The sequence below is a fragment of the Desmodus rotundus genome, chromosome 8 (assembly GCF_022682495.2).
Source record: "Desmodus rotundus isolate HL8 chromosome 8, HLdesRot8A.1, whole genome shotgun sequence".
Taxonomy (NCBI): Eukaryota; Metazoa; Chordata; class Mammalia; order Chiroptera; family Phyllostomidae; genus Desmodus; species Desmodus rotundus.
The window spans coordinates 45,878,121-45,896,288 of record NC_071394.1 but is presented as its reverse complement, the minus strand read 5'-3'; the positions used below and the strand labels follow the sequence as shown (position 1 = coordinate 45,896,288).

Genomic DNA, 18,168 nt, shown 5'->3' with positions numbered 1-18,168 from the left:
ATAATACTATCCTCCTCCTTCCCCATCTGCTCTGTTCTTTTTCGTTGAGGTAGAATTCATGTAACTAAAATCAATTATGTTAAAGTGAACAATTCAGAGACATTTTCTACCTTCGCATTGTTGTGCAACCATCACCTCGATCGAGCTCCAAAATGTTTTCATCACCCCCAAAGGAAACACAGCAGCCCCTGAGAGTCATTCCCCGTTTCTCCGTCCCACCAGCTCCTGCAACCACCGTTTTACTTTCTGTCTCTACGAATTTGACTGCTCTGAGCAGCTCAATAAGTAGAATCACATAGTATTTATCCTTTTATGACTGGTTTATTTCACTTTGTATTATGTCCTCAAGGCTCGTCCATGTTGTACCATGGCTCAGAATTTCATTCCGATGTAAGGCTGAATAATATTCCATTGTATGGCTGTACCGCAGTTTATCTATTTACCTGTCGGTGGACATTGGGGATGATCCTACCTTTGGCCGTTAGGAAGAATGCTGCGGTGAACATTCATGCACACCCTATTGTGTCGACAAATGTCTTCGTTTCTCCTGGGTGCCTACATTCTGCAGGAATGTATATGGAAATGGAAATTGCTCAATGGAAATTCCACATTTAACTTTTTGAGGAACCATCAAGCTGTTATCTGCTCATTTTTTTTAATGCCACCTTCTCTTTTTTCCCTAGGTATTTGTGTTTATTAATTTTTTTTCAAATTCACAGCATAAGATGAGGAATAGCGTAACAAATATTGTATGCCCTTCACCTAGATTCACTGGTTAATATTTTGATACATTTGCTTTATCTTTTTATACATATACACATACATATTTTATTGTTGTTGAATCGCTTGAGAGTAAGTTGCAGACGTGTTGATGCTTGTCCCCTAAATACTTCAGCATGTGTCTCCTAAGAGCAGGGCCATTACCTTACACTACACAGTGACCACACTCAGGGCATTCAACATTGAATCCTTCCGTTGTCTAATACAGAGTCTGTATCCGAATTTCCCTGATTGTTCCAGTAATGTCCTTGTAGCTAAGATCATGTATTTGCATTTACTTGATGTGTCTTTTGTCTCCTTTAATCCGGAACACCCAGCCCCTTAGCTTGTTTTTGTATTTCATGTCACTGACATTTTGTGGAACATGGGTCACTTGTTTTGTGGAATGTCCCTTGTTTGGATTTTTCTTGATGTTTTCCTGTGATTTGCATGAGTAGTTCTAAGTGATGCTGTGTCCCTGGTGCATCTGGCAGGAGACACAGAATATTAGTCGGTCCTATTATGGCTGATTTCGAGGGGGGGATTATTTTTTGATTTTTATTGAATTTATTGGGGTGACATTGGTTAATAAAATTATGTAGGTCTCAGGTGTACATCACCATTTATCCCCCCTATACCCTCCTCTACCTCCCCTCTTCCATCTTTCCCTCTGGCAATCACCATATTGCTGTTTGTGTCTGTGAGCCTTTGCTCTCTCTTTCTCTTTTTTTTTTTTTTTTTGTTTAATCCCTTAATCCCCTTAATTTAAAGGATGTCCACCAGATTTCTCCATGGTAAATGTTACTTTCTCATTCCCTCTTGTAATTAATTAATAAGGCTCTGGGGAGATTAAGCTTATGTAAATATTCTGCACTCCAAAAGAACTTCCCCGAAATAGTTTCAGCATTATCTTCTCATTTTGAATTCTCTTCCCTCTGGGAAGCCATGACTTCCCTAAAAAGCTGCACGTGCCCCTGGCCTCCTCCCACACTCCCCAGACCGCATCTCTTCCAACCCCACTGGCCCCTCTGGTAACCAGGGACACTGCCTTCTCTCCCCAGCCTCCACTTTTCAGCCTTGTCTCTTTATTGGCCTTGTCTCTTACATGTTCACGATTACATTTAATTGTCTTCCAGGCCTCTGAGTCCATCAGAGTGTGCTTTCCTCTCTGTATTTGCCTTTGAGTGGGGAGGAGATGACAAGATGGGGAGAGGGAAGAAGACAGGAAAGAAAAGAATGTCCCAGCTGTATGGTGTCCACAGGCCCATTTCTAGGAATATGTTCATCAGTTATCACATGTACTCATAACAATAACACTGTCAGATATAAATTATTGTCATCATTGGGTAAATGAGGACCCTGAGACTGACAGGCAACTTGCCCAAGTCATTCAAGGCAGTGCATAAGCCAGCCAGCTGCTCCGGCATCCCAGAGACCTGGACTCACTTGTTTGCTAAGCTATCTACAAGTGAATTTGACCTCCCTAGCCTCAGTTTCCTCATCAGTGAAATGGGCAAACAACTCCCTCATCTCTCCTTGAAAGGAAGAGTGAGATTATATAGCTGAAGGGTTTCCTATGGAGTCTGGCTCTGTGCACTCTATTTTTATTATTATTTTTATTTTGCCTTGTCCGACTATAGCCTTTGGAAGCTATATGTCAGTGGATTTTCTCCAATTTTAATTATTAATTCAAACTATAAATAATCCAGCTAGACCTTCCCATGGATATTTGTTAGCACAAGAACTGCGTATTTGTCATGAAGGGAAAAGTGGGAGGAGTTTAACTGGGGTATACTCGTCCACCCTACAATAACAGCCCTGCATATGAAGTGATGGTTTGGAGTTTTGCTTCAGCCTCCTCGTGTTCAGCTATGAAGCCATGATAAAGACATTGAATTAAATGCTATTTGCTCCCAAGAGATAAGAGATAGGATCTGCTGATCTTGGAGTTATCACTTCGAGAGGAAGAGATTATGATAGTCCTGTATTTTCTTAAACTTTTCTTGATGGGTTCCTAGCAAGTAACCTCTTTATCAGCTGCGTGCTGGTGGGGCTCACAGTGCCATTTTCCAGCCCATCATGTCCATTCTAAAGACAGTGACAAGAGTGTGAGCTGGCAGTAAGTCAAGTGCAAGGTAGCAGTGGGGGGCATATGCCGGAATAGACTGGATCACAGCACGGTGCTGGTTCTGTCATGAGTAGCTCAAGACCGAGCTGAAATTGTCGCCTTGAGCTCAAGCACATTGGCTCTTTCTGGGATTGAGAAATCCTCTTTGCTTCAAATTGTAGATACACAAAACCCCCTTGCTCATTTCTCACCTTTTCCTGTTCATGGGCTTCCATGGGGCCACATGCTAAATAGTCACACTGGTTGTATAGGACTTTTCTTTAGTATGTACCTAGTTGGTGCCTGGGAGAAACTGAGGTTTACAGAAGAGGAGAATGGGGCATTGGAAAATATGTTGTTGTTTTCTCCAGAGTGGTACTTTTTATTTAAACTATTTGAAAGTGGGTAAATACCTTGTGAAAATGTATTATTTGAATAGATTTGTTAATAGTGTTTTCTTGTGGTAAATACACATAATTCAGTGCACAGTTCACTTCTGTCATGGACATTCACATTGTAAAACCAACTTCCAGGACCCTTTTTCACCTTGAAAAACTAAGACTCTGTATTTAAAAACAAAAAAACAAAAAAACAACTCTTCTTCCCAGCCCTTATCAACTACTATTCTACTTTCTGTCTCTATAAGCGTGACTATTCTAGGTCACATAAGTGGACTCATACACTGGTTGTCTTTTTGTGTGTGAGACTGGCTTATTTTATTTAGCGTAATATCTTCCATTTTCATCCATGTTGTAGCATGTGTCAGAATTTCTATCCTTTTTAGGGCTGAGTAATATTCCATTGAGTGTATACAACCTATTTTATCTTTTCATCCATCAGTGGACACTTGGGTTGCTTCACTTTTTGGCAGTTGTGAATAATACTGCTATGAACATGAGTGCACAAATATCTATTTATATTTGAGAGCCTGCTTTTAATTCTTTTGGATATATGAGGTCTGTCCAAAAAGTCTAGCCATTGTTAAAGAGAAGGGCTTGTGCAGCATCAGTGTACTCTGGCAGCCTAGGAGAGTGGACTGGAATGCACATGTGTGAACAATGACAACTTCACTGTACTAGTCAGTGGGGGTGGTAGACGCCATTGAGTGAACATGTGTACTGTGTGGCCATGGCATTCAAACTGAGTGAGTAGAGCAATGAATCTGCATCAAATTTTGCGTTAAGCTGGAATATTCCTCCGGGGAAACTATTCACACTATTCAAAAGGCTGCAGCTTTGGGCAACTGGTGATTGGCATCTTCATTATGACAACATGACTGTTCATGCATGACATCTCCTGCAGACTTTTGTGGTGAAACATCAAATCACCCGGGTAACACATTCCCCTTACAGCCCAGACTTGGTGCCCTGCAACTTCTGGCTTTTCCCAATTTAAAATCACCTTTGAAAGGCAAGAGATTTCAGATCATTGATGACATTCAGGAAAATACGATGGGGCAGCTGATGGCGACTGGGAGAACTGTGTGAGGTCCCAAGGTGCCTACTTTGATGGGACCGAGGCATCATTGTCTTATATACAATGTTTCTTATATCTTCTTCAATAAATGTCTTTATTTTTCATATTACATGGCTGGCTACCTTCTGGACAGACCTCTCATATACACAGAAGTGGGATTCCTAGATCATTTGCCGATTCTGTTTAAATTTTTTTTAGGAACCTCCGTACTGTTTTCCTCAGTGGCTACACCAGTTTACCAACAGTGCACAAGGGTTTCAGTTTCTCCACATCATCGCTATCACTTGGTGTTTTCTGCTGTTTTGTTTTGTTTTGTTTTCTTTTGTTTTTGTTTCTGTTTTGTAGTGGCCAACCTAATGGGTTTGAGGTAGTGTCTCTTGTGGTTTGATTTGCATTTACTAATGATTAGTGATGTTGAACATCTTTTCGTATGTTTGTTATCCTTTTGTATGCTTCTTGGGAGAAATGTCTAGTCAAGCCCTTTGCCAATTTTTAATTGGGTTATTTGTTTGATTTGCTAATAATGTTTTAAAAGAGAGTGGCAGCAGAGGCTCATCTGAAACAGGGTTATAAAAGAACCTAGCTTGTAGGAACAGTGTAGGATCGAATGAGGTGATACAGGTGAGCACTGAGTCCAGTCAATTTCATTCAAAGAACACTTGTTATCATTTCATATTTAATTTTATTATAAAGAGAGTATGGTGTCATTAGAGCAAAGACTATGAAAGAGAGGGAAGAAATTACCCAGGATTTTCCCACTTAACTTAAGTTGTTTCTTGGTTTTTTAAATTCAGCTTTTATTTTGAGGTAATTATAGATTCATTTGCAATTGTAAGAAGTAACAAATAAAAATGTGTCCACAAAAACACTTTTATGCAAATGTTCATAGCAGCATTATTCATAATAGTTGAAGAGTGTAAATAACCCAAATGTGCATCAATTGGTGAACCAATAAACAAAATGTGGTGTAACCATGCAATGGAATATTATTGGGCAATAAAAATAAATAAAATATTGACACATGCTACAAAGTGGGTGAACGAGGAAAACACTGTGTTAAATGAAAGAAGTCAGACACAAAGGACCACACATGTTATGATTCCATTTGTATGAGATGTCGGAATAGGCAGGTCTATAGAGACAAAGAAGATGAGTGGTTGCCTCAGGTGGGAGATGGGAGCATAGGGGGGGTTACTGTTAATGGGTACCGGTTTCCTTAGGAAGGTGGGGAAAGGTTTTCAGTAATTGATTGTGGTGTCCATTGCACAACTTTTACCTACTTTCTCCCAATAGTAGCATTTTGCAAAATTGTAGTACAGTATCACTGCCAGGATATTGATGTCGTTAGTTGTTACCCTTTTGATTGTGCTTTGCTCCTTCTAGTCTTGTATTAAAGAAAGAAAAGAAAGGGGGGGAGGGGGGGAGGAAGGACGGAAAGAAGGAAGAGAGGGAAGGAGGAAGAGGGGAGGGAGGAAAAGAAAGAGAGAAAGAAGACAACAGGAAAAAATAGAAAATTTTGATCTGGGGTCTTCTGTAGATATGGGCCTGTGAATTTGGCTGCCGGTCAGGGATCTCCTCCTTAGCTATTGAAAGAACATTAATATGTTGAATGCATTTAGCAGAGGAACGCTGGAGCTAAGACCAAAAGAATAGTGATTGGTGATGTTCTGCTGTAAATCAGAGGTTAAAAGATGCCCCCTCTCGCCTGTGCACTTGCGAGTCTCATGATGTCCAAAGGCTGGTGCAGTAGCAAGGTCTGTGCAAATTAGAGCTGCCGGAATTTACTTTGTATTTCTCAAGGGATAGCAGCTTAGTTTTTCTCATTCACAGAAAAAGAACAAATTAAATTTTTTATCACCATTAACCAAGTAAGTTGATATTTTTGCAAAGCAAGAAGAATAGTTCATAAACTACCAGTCCCACATTATGGACTGAATATTTTTGGTCTGAAATACATTGAACGAATATTAGGAAGTGACCTGTTCTGCCGGGTTCGAGGGAGGAGGGGTTGGGGATAAAAGAACGAGGAGTTTCTCCCTCAAGCTGTTTCCGCTTGCTGGTGTGATCCTCTTGACATCTGGCCTGGTGACATTTTTCTTAGTGGGTTGTTGGATTCTGAGGGAACTGACTGAGCAGTGAAGCTGCAGGCAATGTTTCCTGTTACCTCTTAGTCTATGAAAAGTCTTTGGAAAGTAAAGTTGTTTTGGTCTGAAAGTAGACTTGTTTTGAATTGAATTTTGCTTGATACATTTTCATGTGAGCCAACTGCAAGGAAACTAATCACCAGCCAACTTCCCAAGTCAACTACGGACATCGTTTTAAGAACCGCCCTCCTGAATTTCCTTTAGCACGTCAGTCACACTTGCACCACGTGAGCTTTCTTCGATCGTCACACCAGCGTTCTTTAACTGCGGCGAAGAGGCACTCCCTAAGACAATCTTTATTGCTTTCCAAAGCCTTTTCTGAAATCACTTTTCATCTTTAATGCCAACCCAAAACTGCACGAGTAGGTGAATTGAACCTGCACATTGAATAAAAATCACGCTGAAAACCCGCCGTACTGTCTAAATGTCACAGCTCTAACGTTAAGTGGCAGCGCCGACGTGCTTGGGCTGTTTGACACAGCTGTTTTATTCACTGTTCGAGTCAAAGTCCTCATCAGCATTTTAAGTATCTTTAGCAGCTGCAGTATTTCCTGATAACCTTCCCTCCTACCCGTGGAAAGCATTTTTTCTTTATTCTTTACCCATAATTTTGTGTTGTGTAAAATCTGAGTGAGTTCCATTGCTTTCATGATGACTGAAGGAGAGGAATTTTGTTTCTTTCACTTTTATTGTTGTGTGATTGAACAAGCAGGCAGGAAAGTGCACACAGTGCAACTTTTTAGTATCACAAATAATTACAAAATGAAACCCTGTGTGCTGACCACTGAGATCCCACAGGGGAAACTTGCTGGCATCCAGAAGTCCCCGCTTAGCCTTTCTAGTCACAGCCGCGCCTGCGCCCCAGAGGCAGCTGCTCTCCCGACCTTTGTGACAGTGACTGGCTTTTCTTTAGAGTTCTGCCACGTCAGTCACTGCATCCCCAAACAACCGAGGTTAGTTTCGCCTGTTTTTGAACTTTATGTAAATGAATTATACCGAATGTGCTCTTTTATTATATCTTGCCTCTTTTATTTAACATCATGTTTGTGAGATTCATTCATGTTTTGGGGTGTAGCTACAATTCATTCATCCTCATTACTATATAGTATTGTTTTGAATTTATATTCAAGATGTACAGCTGTTTGTCCCTTGAGCTCACTACTTACTGATGGAATGGAGTTGTTCTCAGGTTTTGGCTACTATGAGCAATGCTGCTGTGAACATTTCCGGGCTGCTGCATGAGGGCATGAGTTTCTTTGGGGTGACCTGGAGTGGATTTCCTGGTTCCCCGGAGTCTGCGTCTTCCAGTCTGTTAAGTACCGCCAACTGAGTTTCCCAGGTACTTGTCCCAGTTTAGACTCTCACCAGCAAAGTACCAGAGCCTCCCGTGGACCACCTGGATGTGGCAGGAGGGGGTGGGGCTTGCTCCAGATAATTGCACTTGGAGGCTGCTCTGCCAACATTCTTCAGGGGCCCCTGGGGAATATTGTCAAAGACAGAAGTTTTATAGCTGAATTTCAGTGATGCTCAAAAGGAGCACAGAAAAGGGCCTAGGGGAGCTGCCCCAGTTTCTCTCGTGCTCACCAGCACTCCAGATTGTTGCCCAGTTGTATGGTGCTTTCTCCCTACGGCTTTATTTGCATTTTGGTGATTACTGATAAGATTGAGTTCCTTTCACATGTTTTTTAGTCATTTGGGTTTTTTTCTTTTTGAAATGCTCATCCAAGCCTTTGCCTATCTTTTCATTTTTCTTTCTGATTTGTAGGAATTATTTATATATTCTGGACACTAGTCCTTTCCAGTCCTTTGTCAGTTACATGGATCAAAGAGAGTGTATTTTCTTGCTATGCTTTACCACAGATATATTCATATATGAGGACCTATTTATAAACTTTTCAACAAATCTATAATGGAATATTCTTGGTTTAAAGGTAATATTAAAGGACTTTCATTGGTGAAATTTACTTTAAATTTACTCTTAAGAGCCATAGGAAAGGTCATGTTGTTACCAGAAAGAGGACCAGCCCAGAGCAGGTCTACCTAGGGCCAGCTCTTGGCTTCCTGCAGGGACGATTTCACAACAGAGTCCAGGTGATTTTGACAGTGTGTGTAGTAAAGTTGGGGGCAGTGAGACAAGGAACTAGGATAGTTCCTAGGATAGAAACAGCAACAGGAGACAAGGCAGGGCTTCTTTGGCTCTCCAGAAATGTTCTAGGAAAGAAATGAGCCAGGTTGGGGCTGCTTTGGCTCACTGAAAAGTCAGAGTAAAGGGGCCTTGGAGACAGGTTCAGGGGCTTAGCCTGCTCCCCTGGGTGCAAGTCTCATGGAGACCCTTAGAGTTTAGAAAATGCACGCCTATGAGGGAAGAGGAGGAGGGAGGGAAAGGCACAGACGTGCTGGGTCCTTTGTTTTGAGGGTTTTTACAAACTGGGATTTAGGGGAGGTCTTGGGGGTGATATCAAAATGTACATCAACTTTTCCAGGTGTGCCCTTTTAGGGTCATGGTCTCCACTGATTGGTCAGTGCCAGGACAGAAGGTCATTAGTCATTGCAGCTGGTCCTGGCTTCACCCACCCACTTGGTTATGCTGCTTTTGCAGGCCTGGAGCCAAAATGCATCTGAGGCCTAGATGTTATCAGTACAGAGATGCCTACTGTGCTGGCTGTAAATTGCTCATCCAATTTGTTCTATCTTTCTCAGTTTCCCCACTATACTTGCCAAGGAATTTTCCTAGCTACTTACTGCCCTGCCTCATGTGTTTGCAATTATGCATTTAAGTGGAAAATCAATTTATATATTCATGACTTCTTTGTTTTGTGTAGGTTGTAGCTTTTGAAAATAACCTAGGACAGTATTTTGTGAGCTTTCTATTACAGTCTCATTTGTGTGTTCTTATATTTATTTTATTTTATAAACTGCATTCTTTATTTTTCTGTAGAGCATTACATACTCATAGTAAGTATAAGTCAAAGTGGAAAATAAAAGGAAGAGTTTTAAGAGAGAAATCAGTGTTAAGGACCAGAAGAAAAATTATTTAACTAGGATTGACAGCTATAAAGTAATACTTTTTCTTGCCAATTTGAAGGTGTGGAAATAGAAACATAATTTCTTTTCTTAAAAAAAGTAATTTCTTTTGTAAAAATATAAAGCGGGGGGACACACATAGTAAGTCTCCCTTATCCAGATGGGATTCATTCCAAGACCCTTAGTGGATGCCGGAAACCTAAGATAATACCAAACCCTGTGTATACTATGTTTTTTCCTATACGTCACATCTTTTCAATCAAAGGAAGAGCTTTGCATCGCATCTTTGGCATATCTGAATTGCTAGCATCACTACTCCTGTGTTTTGGGGCTACTAAGTAAAATAAGGGTTATTTGAACATAAGCACTGCCATACTGGACCAGTCTATCTGATAACCAAGATGGTTGGTTAGTAGGTGACTAACAGGCAGGAAGCATCTACAGTGTGGATACACTGAACAAGGGAATTGAGGGGGGTGGTGCAAGACTTCATCAGGCCACTAGAACAACGTGCACTTTAAGGGTCATGAATTGTTTACTTCTGGAATTTTCCATTTAACATTTTTGGTCCATGGTTGACTGTGGGTAACCAAAACTGCAGAAGGCAAAGCATGGGAGAGGGGGAACTACTGTATTCATTTACACATTTAATCAAAATATAAAAAACAAAAGAAAGTAAAAGCCACCCCAAATGTAACCACTGATTATCATTGTTGATGTTTCACTGAGCGTGACTCCTGTCATCTCTCTTTGCTGTACATATACAGATAATTACGTGACCTCAAAAAGGGGACTAGACACTATACCTCACGAACTTAGAGTTGTACTTGTGTAGGGCAGGTACTCTAAAACTAACACACCAGGGAGTGGTAACCTACAGGGAGATTCCTGCTGGTAACCAGCTGCCACTGCCTCCTCACCATTCTGCCGGTGGTTGTGGTTTTTGTTTGCATTTCCAAGAGAAATGTGGAAACAGAAAAGCCTTTCCCAGAGGAAAATCATGCTCAGAATTAAGCACATCCTTGAGACAGGTTCCAGAAAAGTGATACTGGAGACACTGAAATTAAGAACAATCTGACAGTAACCAGAGGAAAGGTGGGAGGGGCTAACAGGGGAAAAGGGTGAAAGGTTTTCAGGAACAACTATAAAGGATACATGGACAAAACCAAGGGGGGGTTGGAAGCAGGGGAGGGAGGTGGGGATGGCTGGAATGGGGGGAGTGGGAGGCATAAATGCAGACAACTGTAGTTGAACAATAAAATATTTTTTTAAAAAAAGAGAGAAAAGTAATACCTTGGGGGAACTATATTAAGGAGCCAGTATTTCCAGAAGTGTGTTCCATGGGGTGTGAAAAGGTACACACCGAAGAAGAAGTGTGTTCTGTGTTCAAGAAAGTGTGGGAAATGCTGAGGTTAGCCAGTCAGACAGGTTTCTTCACTGAAGGCCTCACAATGCGTGTACCGCGTCTCCGGGGTGGGGGGAGGGCCGTGGCAGGCCGTGCTTCCTAGACATTCTGCGCAGAGCCCTTTGTTCTCGGAGAATCCCCAAGTCCAGTTCTCTCCGAAAACTTTGGGAAATGCTTGACTGTAATATAGTCTACTTTCAAGTTAGGTATATAAATAAATTTTTAGTGCAAAGCTTTTTTTCTGAGTAAGACATACCCGGCATAGAATATTGGTTAAATAGTTAAAAGTAGGGTAAACAAAATTAAAACCACCCATGATTGCACCATTGGAGTGGCCAGTATTTGGTGTATTTTATCCTAGACCATTTTCTGTGCACATGCGTGCATGTGTGTGTACATGCATGTGTATAAAAATAGCTTTGGTGTGGTTTTTTAAAAATCTTGGATAAAGAACATTTTATTAATTAGAGGAAAATCGTAGTCCCCATGATGGAGTTCACTTAGAATTTTTAAAAACCATTGCTTCATAAAAACTTTTAGACTGTGAAATAATTTTAGATAATTTTGTAGAGATGTTACAGATTAATTCCCATGTACCCTTCACTCAGCCTGCACTAATGTTAACACGATATACAGTAACATGTAAGTTTTCTCTCTCTGTAACTAAGTTTTCTTCTAATTCTGCATGAAGACTTTGGATTTTCAGTTTGATAAAGCACGCCCTCCCTTCTGTCTTCCTAGGTTACTATCACAACACCACCAAAGTGGCTGTAAAAACCCTGAAACCAGGCACCATGTCTGTGCAGGCCTTCCTGGAGGAGGCAAACCTCATGAAAACCCTTCAGCACGACAAGCTGGTGAGGCTGTACGCCGTGGTCACCAGAGAGGAGCCCATCTACATCATCACGGAGTACATGGCCAAAGGTGAGGCGCCCCGCGGCCCAGGGCTGTCAAAGGACTTAACCCTCAGAAAGGAAACTGTCTAAATGTTCAGAGGATACGCAAATAATTTTAATTGTAAAACAGCATGTGCACCAACGAAAGAAGTCAGAAAATATGGGAAAACAGCATTTTCATAAACCATACCCTCATTAGCAATCCATGTTACAAAGTTAATAGATGACATTAATAGATAGTCTTCCTATTTTCCCTGCCTTCAGCTCCATATTTAGATGAGCCCCAAGAACAGTAACCAATACCTCCTAGGCCTCTAATAAATATTTATCAGATAAATAAATACATATATTAAATAAGAGTATTTTTATTATTATATGTTTAAAATATGAGTTCTCACAATCCTAAAAATATTTTGCTTTCCTCTTTAGCTTTATCTAAATGTTCAGGGTGTCACTTTAAAATGTGAACATTTTAAAAACTTGTTGAAATTGAATTCCTATGTAATCATAGAAAATGAAAAAGGTTCAAGAAACCATCTTTCCCCTCGTGGCTCTCACTGTCAGATAAAAGGGTTTGAATCACCATCTTCCTTCCTCCAATTCAGTAGAGACACTAATGAATTGCCAAATGATTTTTCAAAAATCAGCAGAAATGAAGGAAGAAAAGAAGCATAAGCAATAATCCAGAATTAACCATCCTCTCGTGCATAACGATTACAGTGTGTTATTAGAGCTGACTAGGTTAGAAAGTTGAATATTATATTTTCTTCATATATGTTAATACTTCCAAATATTAGTGACTCAGAGCCCTTCCCAAAAAGGACATTCTTAAAAAAGAAAAAAAGTCCCGGTGGCTCAACTTGCTACAGCGCAGAAACCGGTCTCAGGATTACACACTTTGCAAGAGTTCAGTAAATACTAGTTAAATTAACTAAGTTACAGTGTTATTAGTCATAAATGCAAATATGAGTTTCTCCTGATAATAATGCCTAACCTTTGTCGAGCACCTACTACGTAGCGCTTCTCTCAGTGCCTTCCCTGGGTGATCTCACTCAATCCTTTCAGCAGCCTGAGGGCTAAGTAACTTAGCACTGTTTTGTGTTGTGGATGAGGTAGCAGAACACTTACTGAGCACTCAGTACCTGCCAGGTGTCACGGCACACGCTTCAGTCTGTCCTCACAAGGACTCTGCGGTAGCTACTAGTTCACGCGCACTTTACAGGGACTTCGACCAGGAGAGTAGCTTGCCCGCAGGTTGGCACTTTAAGTTCTAAGGGGAAAGGCAGGTCTTGCTTTAGAGATGAAGCCATAGGAAGCAGGAGAGTGTTTCTGTGGGCACATGGCCTTTTAGGTAGGTCTAACTTTTTTCCAAGCACAGTTTGTTCATCAAATACTCACTGTGCACCTTTGGCATGTGCCAAGTTCTGTGCTTTTGCTGGACACAGGCAGGAGCCAGCCTGGCTGGGTAGCTGCAAAGGGCAAGCCTGTTGCGAGGGTTCACTGTTTCTGTCTCAGAGAAGCTCTGATCGTCGGAGGGCTGCAGTGAATGTATCTTGGTGGCAGGTACAGAGTGCTGAAATGCCTTGCTCTCAGACACCATCACCCTTTCTTACCTGGAGCATATGTACATTTCAAATCAGGTCAAAAGTAACAGATTAGATGGGACTGGGTTCAATAAAGCTCAGGAAAAGGCACTGTAATGGCATGAAATTGAAAAGCCAGTCATTTTGTAGGGCTCCCCCCAAAGACAATGATCATTTGATTTTATTTGGTTTTGCTTTCTTTCGTGTTTGAACTACACTAATTCGTTCTTCCTCTATCAACAGGCAGTTTGCTGGATTTCCTGAAGAGTGATGAAGGGGGCAAAGTGCTGCTTCCAAAGCTAATTGACTTTTCTGCTCAGGTGCAGTATGAAAAAGCCAGTCTGTCTGTAAATTTGCAAAGATCAATCCTGGTTCAGATTCAAGAGGAAAGTGTTGCTCCGGGACAGGGCACTGCTGTTGACTGTTTCTCAGAAGTGGTTGTGTGTACACTCCCTTGGAGGCAGCCTGGGTGTTGTACACAGAATGTGTGTTCATGTGTTCTTTTGACTTTGCATGGCATCTTCCGTAATACAAATCAGTCTCCTTGTATTTATTTCTGCACAAGTGGTAGAAACAGTACAGCTGAATTGGTCACTTTGTGCTGCCTTTAGGGGAAACAATTCCATGCAGTGTAAGCACAGAACCTTCTAAATGATGCATATGTGTTATTTAAACTGCTAATCTGATGTACTGATACTTTTCTGTCCTCAATGTTCCTGAAAACAGAGGAACAATATTCCTTTTCTACTCTATCGACTTTCAATTCTCATTGGACATGCCTTTAGGATCCTGAGATATATTCATTTATAATATTTCTAGAGCTAGCCGAAAGGTTGCAAATTTGTTTATACTGGAATCACATGTTTCCTGAAGTGTACTTAAGAGCATAGAGAAGTTACCCAGAAACCCAGCAATGTTCTTGGTAATAACAAGGAAATGTACATTTGAATGATGCCAGCTACTGACTTTTAATAGTTTCATTGTGCTCATCAGTCATGTTCAGTAATTTGCCTGTTTCTCAGTATTGGCCACCAGAAGGCCAAGTACCATAAAACCCCGAGTATCACAGAGATTTCTAGAAGTTGTAGGAAAGGGCAGTCTTTATGATCTTTGTTTTTCTTATTCCCATTTTTTCTCTCAGACCCTGTTTTAGTTGGGAAATTGATGTAGGCTTCTTGGGAGATGAGATCAAAGGAAAGAATGAGTACATCTGAGTAAGGTAGAATTAACATATACTCTGCAATAGAGTGTTGTGGGCAGAGCTGGAGTTCCACATCGGAAGACTGGAGTTTGTGTCATGGCTGTGCCACTCAGTGGCCATGCCACTTAGAGAAAGTGCTTTCCCTCTTTGGGTTAGTTTATTCATCTATTAAATGGGAATGGGAATGCTTCCTTTAGGGAGATGTTGCCGAGGGTCTAATCAAACGAGCTGGACATCAGCACTTCAGAGCCTGTTGGTGGAAGCTGAGGACACCTTGGGGCTGAGAGTTCCCCTCATTCCGGTGAAGATGTATGATGAAGTCATTCTGCTCAGTCAGCCCTTATCTCATCACCCAGAACTTGAGGAGTTTAGTAGATTCCTTATCTGAATAGGAGATTCAAATGTCATCTGGAGCTCCAGTATCTAATATGAAAAGAAGCAAAATTGCTGTGTTGGAACTGGAGGAAGGGAAGGGTCCAGCAGCCCTGACTTCTTAACCTCCTCTCACTCTAAGCTGGCCCTCAGAGGCTGTAGGGGATCGAGGGTCCCAGGACCACAGTTTGAAAACCGTTGTTCTGCAGTAAGAGGAAAGATGACTTGGATGGTACAGCTCTAGATCCTATGTAGATACAGAGAAAGCAGAAATCTGATTAACTTGTCACCCTTGACACAGTGGAAGCCCTCTGCCTGGGATGGTGACTTGGGCGTCCCCTATTGGATGATGGAGTTGAGGAGTGTAGTAAAGTTTGTCAGACCTGCTCTTCAGGAAGGGAAAGGGGCTGACAGGAGTGTAGAAAAGTGGGACATGTGGCCCGGAGGCCTGAGTGGTCATAGACGGTCCAGTGTGCTCAGGGGTCTGATCTGTGCCTACAGTTCTGTAGGGTAGTAGAAGTCATACAATTTGGGGTGTGTACTATACCAGAGAAGGACTTTATGTTGTCACATGGGTATTTTGTATTTGATTCTGCACAGCTTATCTCAAAACATCTTGACATAATCAAGTTTTAAGTCAAGGCCTCTGTATCTGTTCTTTAACTTTGTAAATGACTACTGATACTACGAAGGGCAACTTTTTCTAACTTAGAAAAGAACTGGGGTGAGGGGGAGTTGATTTCTAAGACTTTGTAGCTTGCAAGGTAAATTTTCACAGAGACAGGGATTGACCATGACTTTCAAGTTGTAGGTTTCAGAAGGGGCTGGGAGCAGTCAAGGCCACTACCGCTGGTCTCCGTCTGAGTCAGTGTACAGAGTCCAGCTCATGCCGGATGAGCTCCTGTTTTTATCTGCCTCGGGGTTTCCCAGTGGTGACGACTGGTTAGAATTGGTGGAACATCTAGTTTAGATGCATGGAGAGTTAGGTGTCAGTAGGAGAGTCAGCAGTCAGCAGCACCCAGGAAGTTCCTAAGCAGAGGGGTTCAGCACTAAATGCATTTTCTTTACAACAAAATACCATCTCCTTTTGATTTCATCTTTATTCATGGTGCAAACCTCACCCAGCCCTCCTCTCAAGGTGGAGCTCATGGGGACCACCTGATGCCTCACCCTTAATTATCACCTGCTTCATTAGCTTACTTTTCTTCTTGTGGTAACGATAACTCAGGGGGGCCTGGAAAGCACATACCTCACACCTCTGCTTTCTGTTAACCACACTCAGTGACCAGTCCCGCTATGATACGTATCGTCACTTCCCTCTATGACTGGTACTACACAACGCCCCTGCTCCCTCTCATGTACCTTTCTGAAAGGATTTCTCCATACAGAGACAGTCATCGCTGAATTGTTTCTCCTTCTCTCCATCGTGTGCCACTAGTTAACACTGTCACTTTTCCATAGTGAATAACACATAGTAAATATTAATAAAGCTGACCCAAGGTGATAAAAGAATACCTGGTACCCAGATACTAGATAATATAGGCTTTCCTATACTTTTTCTCCCTTAGCTGTTTAGAGTGGAAATGAAGCAGAAGTATTATATAAATCCACTTGGTATTTGAGCTCTAAACTATTCATAGGCTATATAATATGTTTATACTGTGTTCCATTAGCATTGTTAATCGCATCAGTTGCATCAGAGAGTTGGGCAATTGAGTGTTCACAAAGGATACAGTTCAATTCGTCATTTTTTCACAGTGGAAGATGGAGAATAGAAACAAGCCAGTTTACATAATCCCAGCGCCAGCGCTAGAAGAATAAGGGAACGGACGGGGTAAAGGGCAGCATTGGGACTTTTGCCAGTCTCTCATCTGGCGTCTTCTTCCCTCTCCCCATGACCTACTTCCCCATGCTCTACTTTCCCCTCACTGTTCTCCCTGAATGGCAATTGAAACAGGAAGTGGGGTGAGTGCACACGGTAGCATCACCATCACTTCCTGTCTCAGGCTGAGTTCTAAAAGGCACTTAAGGGCCCAACTGTAATCCCAACCCATCAGCCCACTCACCTTTCCAACTAAAGCAGCTTTACCCATTGCTTTTCTTCTTGTATTAAATGAAGCATTTTGAGCTTTTTGTGCTGAAGTAGGAAAGTTATCCATTTGCAAAGGAAGTTTGATACTTTCAGAGCAGACATACTTTGTACGTAATTCCCTTGGAGCTTTTGCCTGATATGAGAAGAAATAAACTTGGAAAGAGAAGGTGTTGAACTCAGGAATGTCCTTCAGCAGAAACTGAAACAAAATTGTAAACTTGTAAAACTGAGAGAAAAATGAAGAGAGAAATTCACAGTTGCAGTATGGAGGTCAGATAAATCATCTTGTAATTCAGGCCAAGTGAATCAAAGCATTTCTTGCTCTTTGGTGGCAACATCCCTGAAGGACAAAATTTACCAAAAATTAATGGACAGTTATATATGAGTAAAACTGCAGTAAAAACTGAAAAACCAAGGTTGTCACAATCATGGCAAAAGGCAACATTTCTTTAACTCCTTCTAGTTGATAAAATGCTTCTACTTCCAATGTCTAATTTGAATCCCATCACCTTGAAAACACTTGTATTGTTATTTAATACATTTTACAAAGGAGGTCGTGACCTGGGACTTGTCCAAGGTTATAGAGCTGGTAGGTGGAATTGCTGGACTTGACCCTGAGTCTTCTGACTTTAGGTAACAGGTTCCTTCTTCTGCACCCCACGGTCATTCCATGGTCAGAGTTGCTCCTGTGGTCATTTTGTGTCTGACACTACGCTGATGTGTAGTTTTCTCCCTTTATGAATTTTGCTTATCAGAATTAGCAGTATCTTCAGGTTTATTCCCAAGAAAAAGTCTCTATTGCCAAGACATACCACATAGCGATTATGCTCAAGATATAGTTTGTCACCGAGTATTAAATGTTAAGCCACATGTAAGTTGGAAATTGATAAAACGAGAAGGAAGGTGGGGAAACCTCAGTCCGCCTCCATGTAATTCTCAACCTTTGGGAGTAGGAAGGCCTTTGGTGTCAGAGCTTTTTGAGTACTTCCTCATTATAGTTCTACTAACTGAGAAAACAATGTAAAAATTAGAAATTCCTTGTCATGTAATTCTAGGTTGGGGCCCACCAGTCTGCATGTGGTAAATCGAGTCCGAAATGTCGGGAAGGG

At 41.4% G+C, this 18,168-nt stretch overlaps 1 protein-coding gene across 2 annotated transcripts in view; it reads left to right on the top strand.

Annotated features, from left to right (window-relative positions):
* Positions 1–18,168, top strand: part of LYN (LYN proto-oncogene, Src family tyrosine kinase) — a 128,705-nt gene that overhangs the window by 63,019 nt on the left and 47,518 nt on the right. For both annotated transcript variants that reach the window (XM_053929452.2, XM_053929451.2), the window contains exons 9-10: positions 11,657–11,839; positions 13,638–13,714. In XM_053929452.2, the coding sequence (XP_053785427.1) occupies positions 11,657–11,839; positions 13,638–13,714 (260 nt within the window). The remainder of the gene's footprint in view (positions 1–11,656; positions 11,840–13,637; positions 13,715–18,168) is intronic.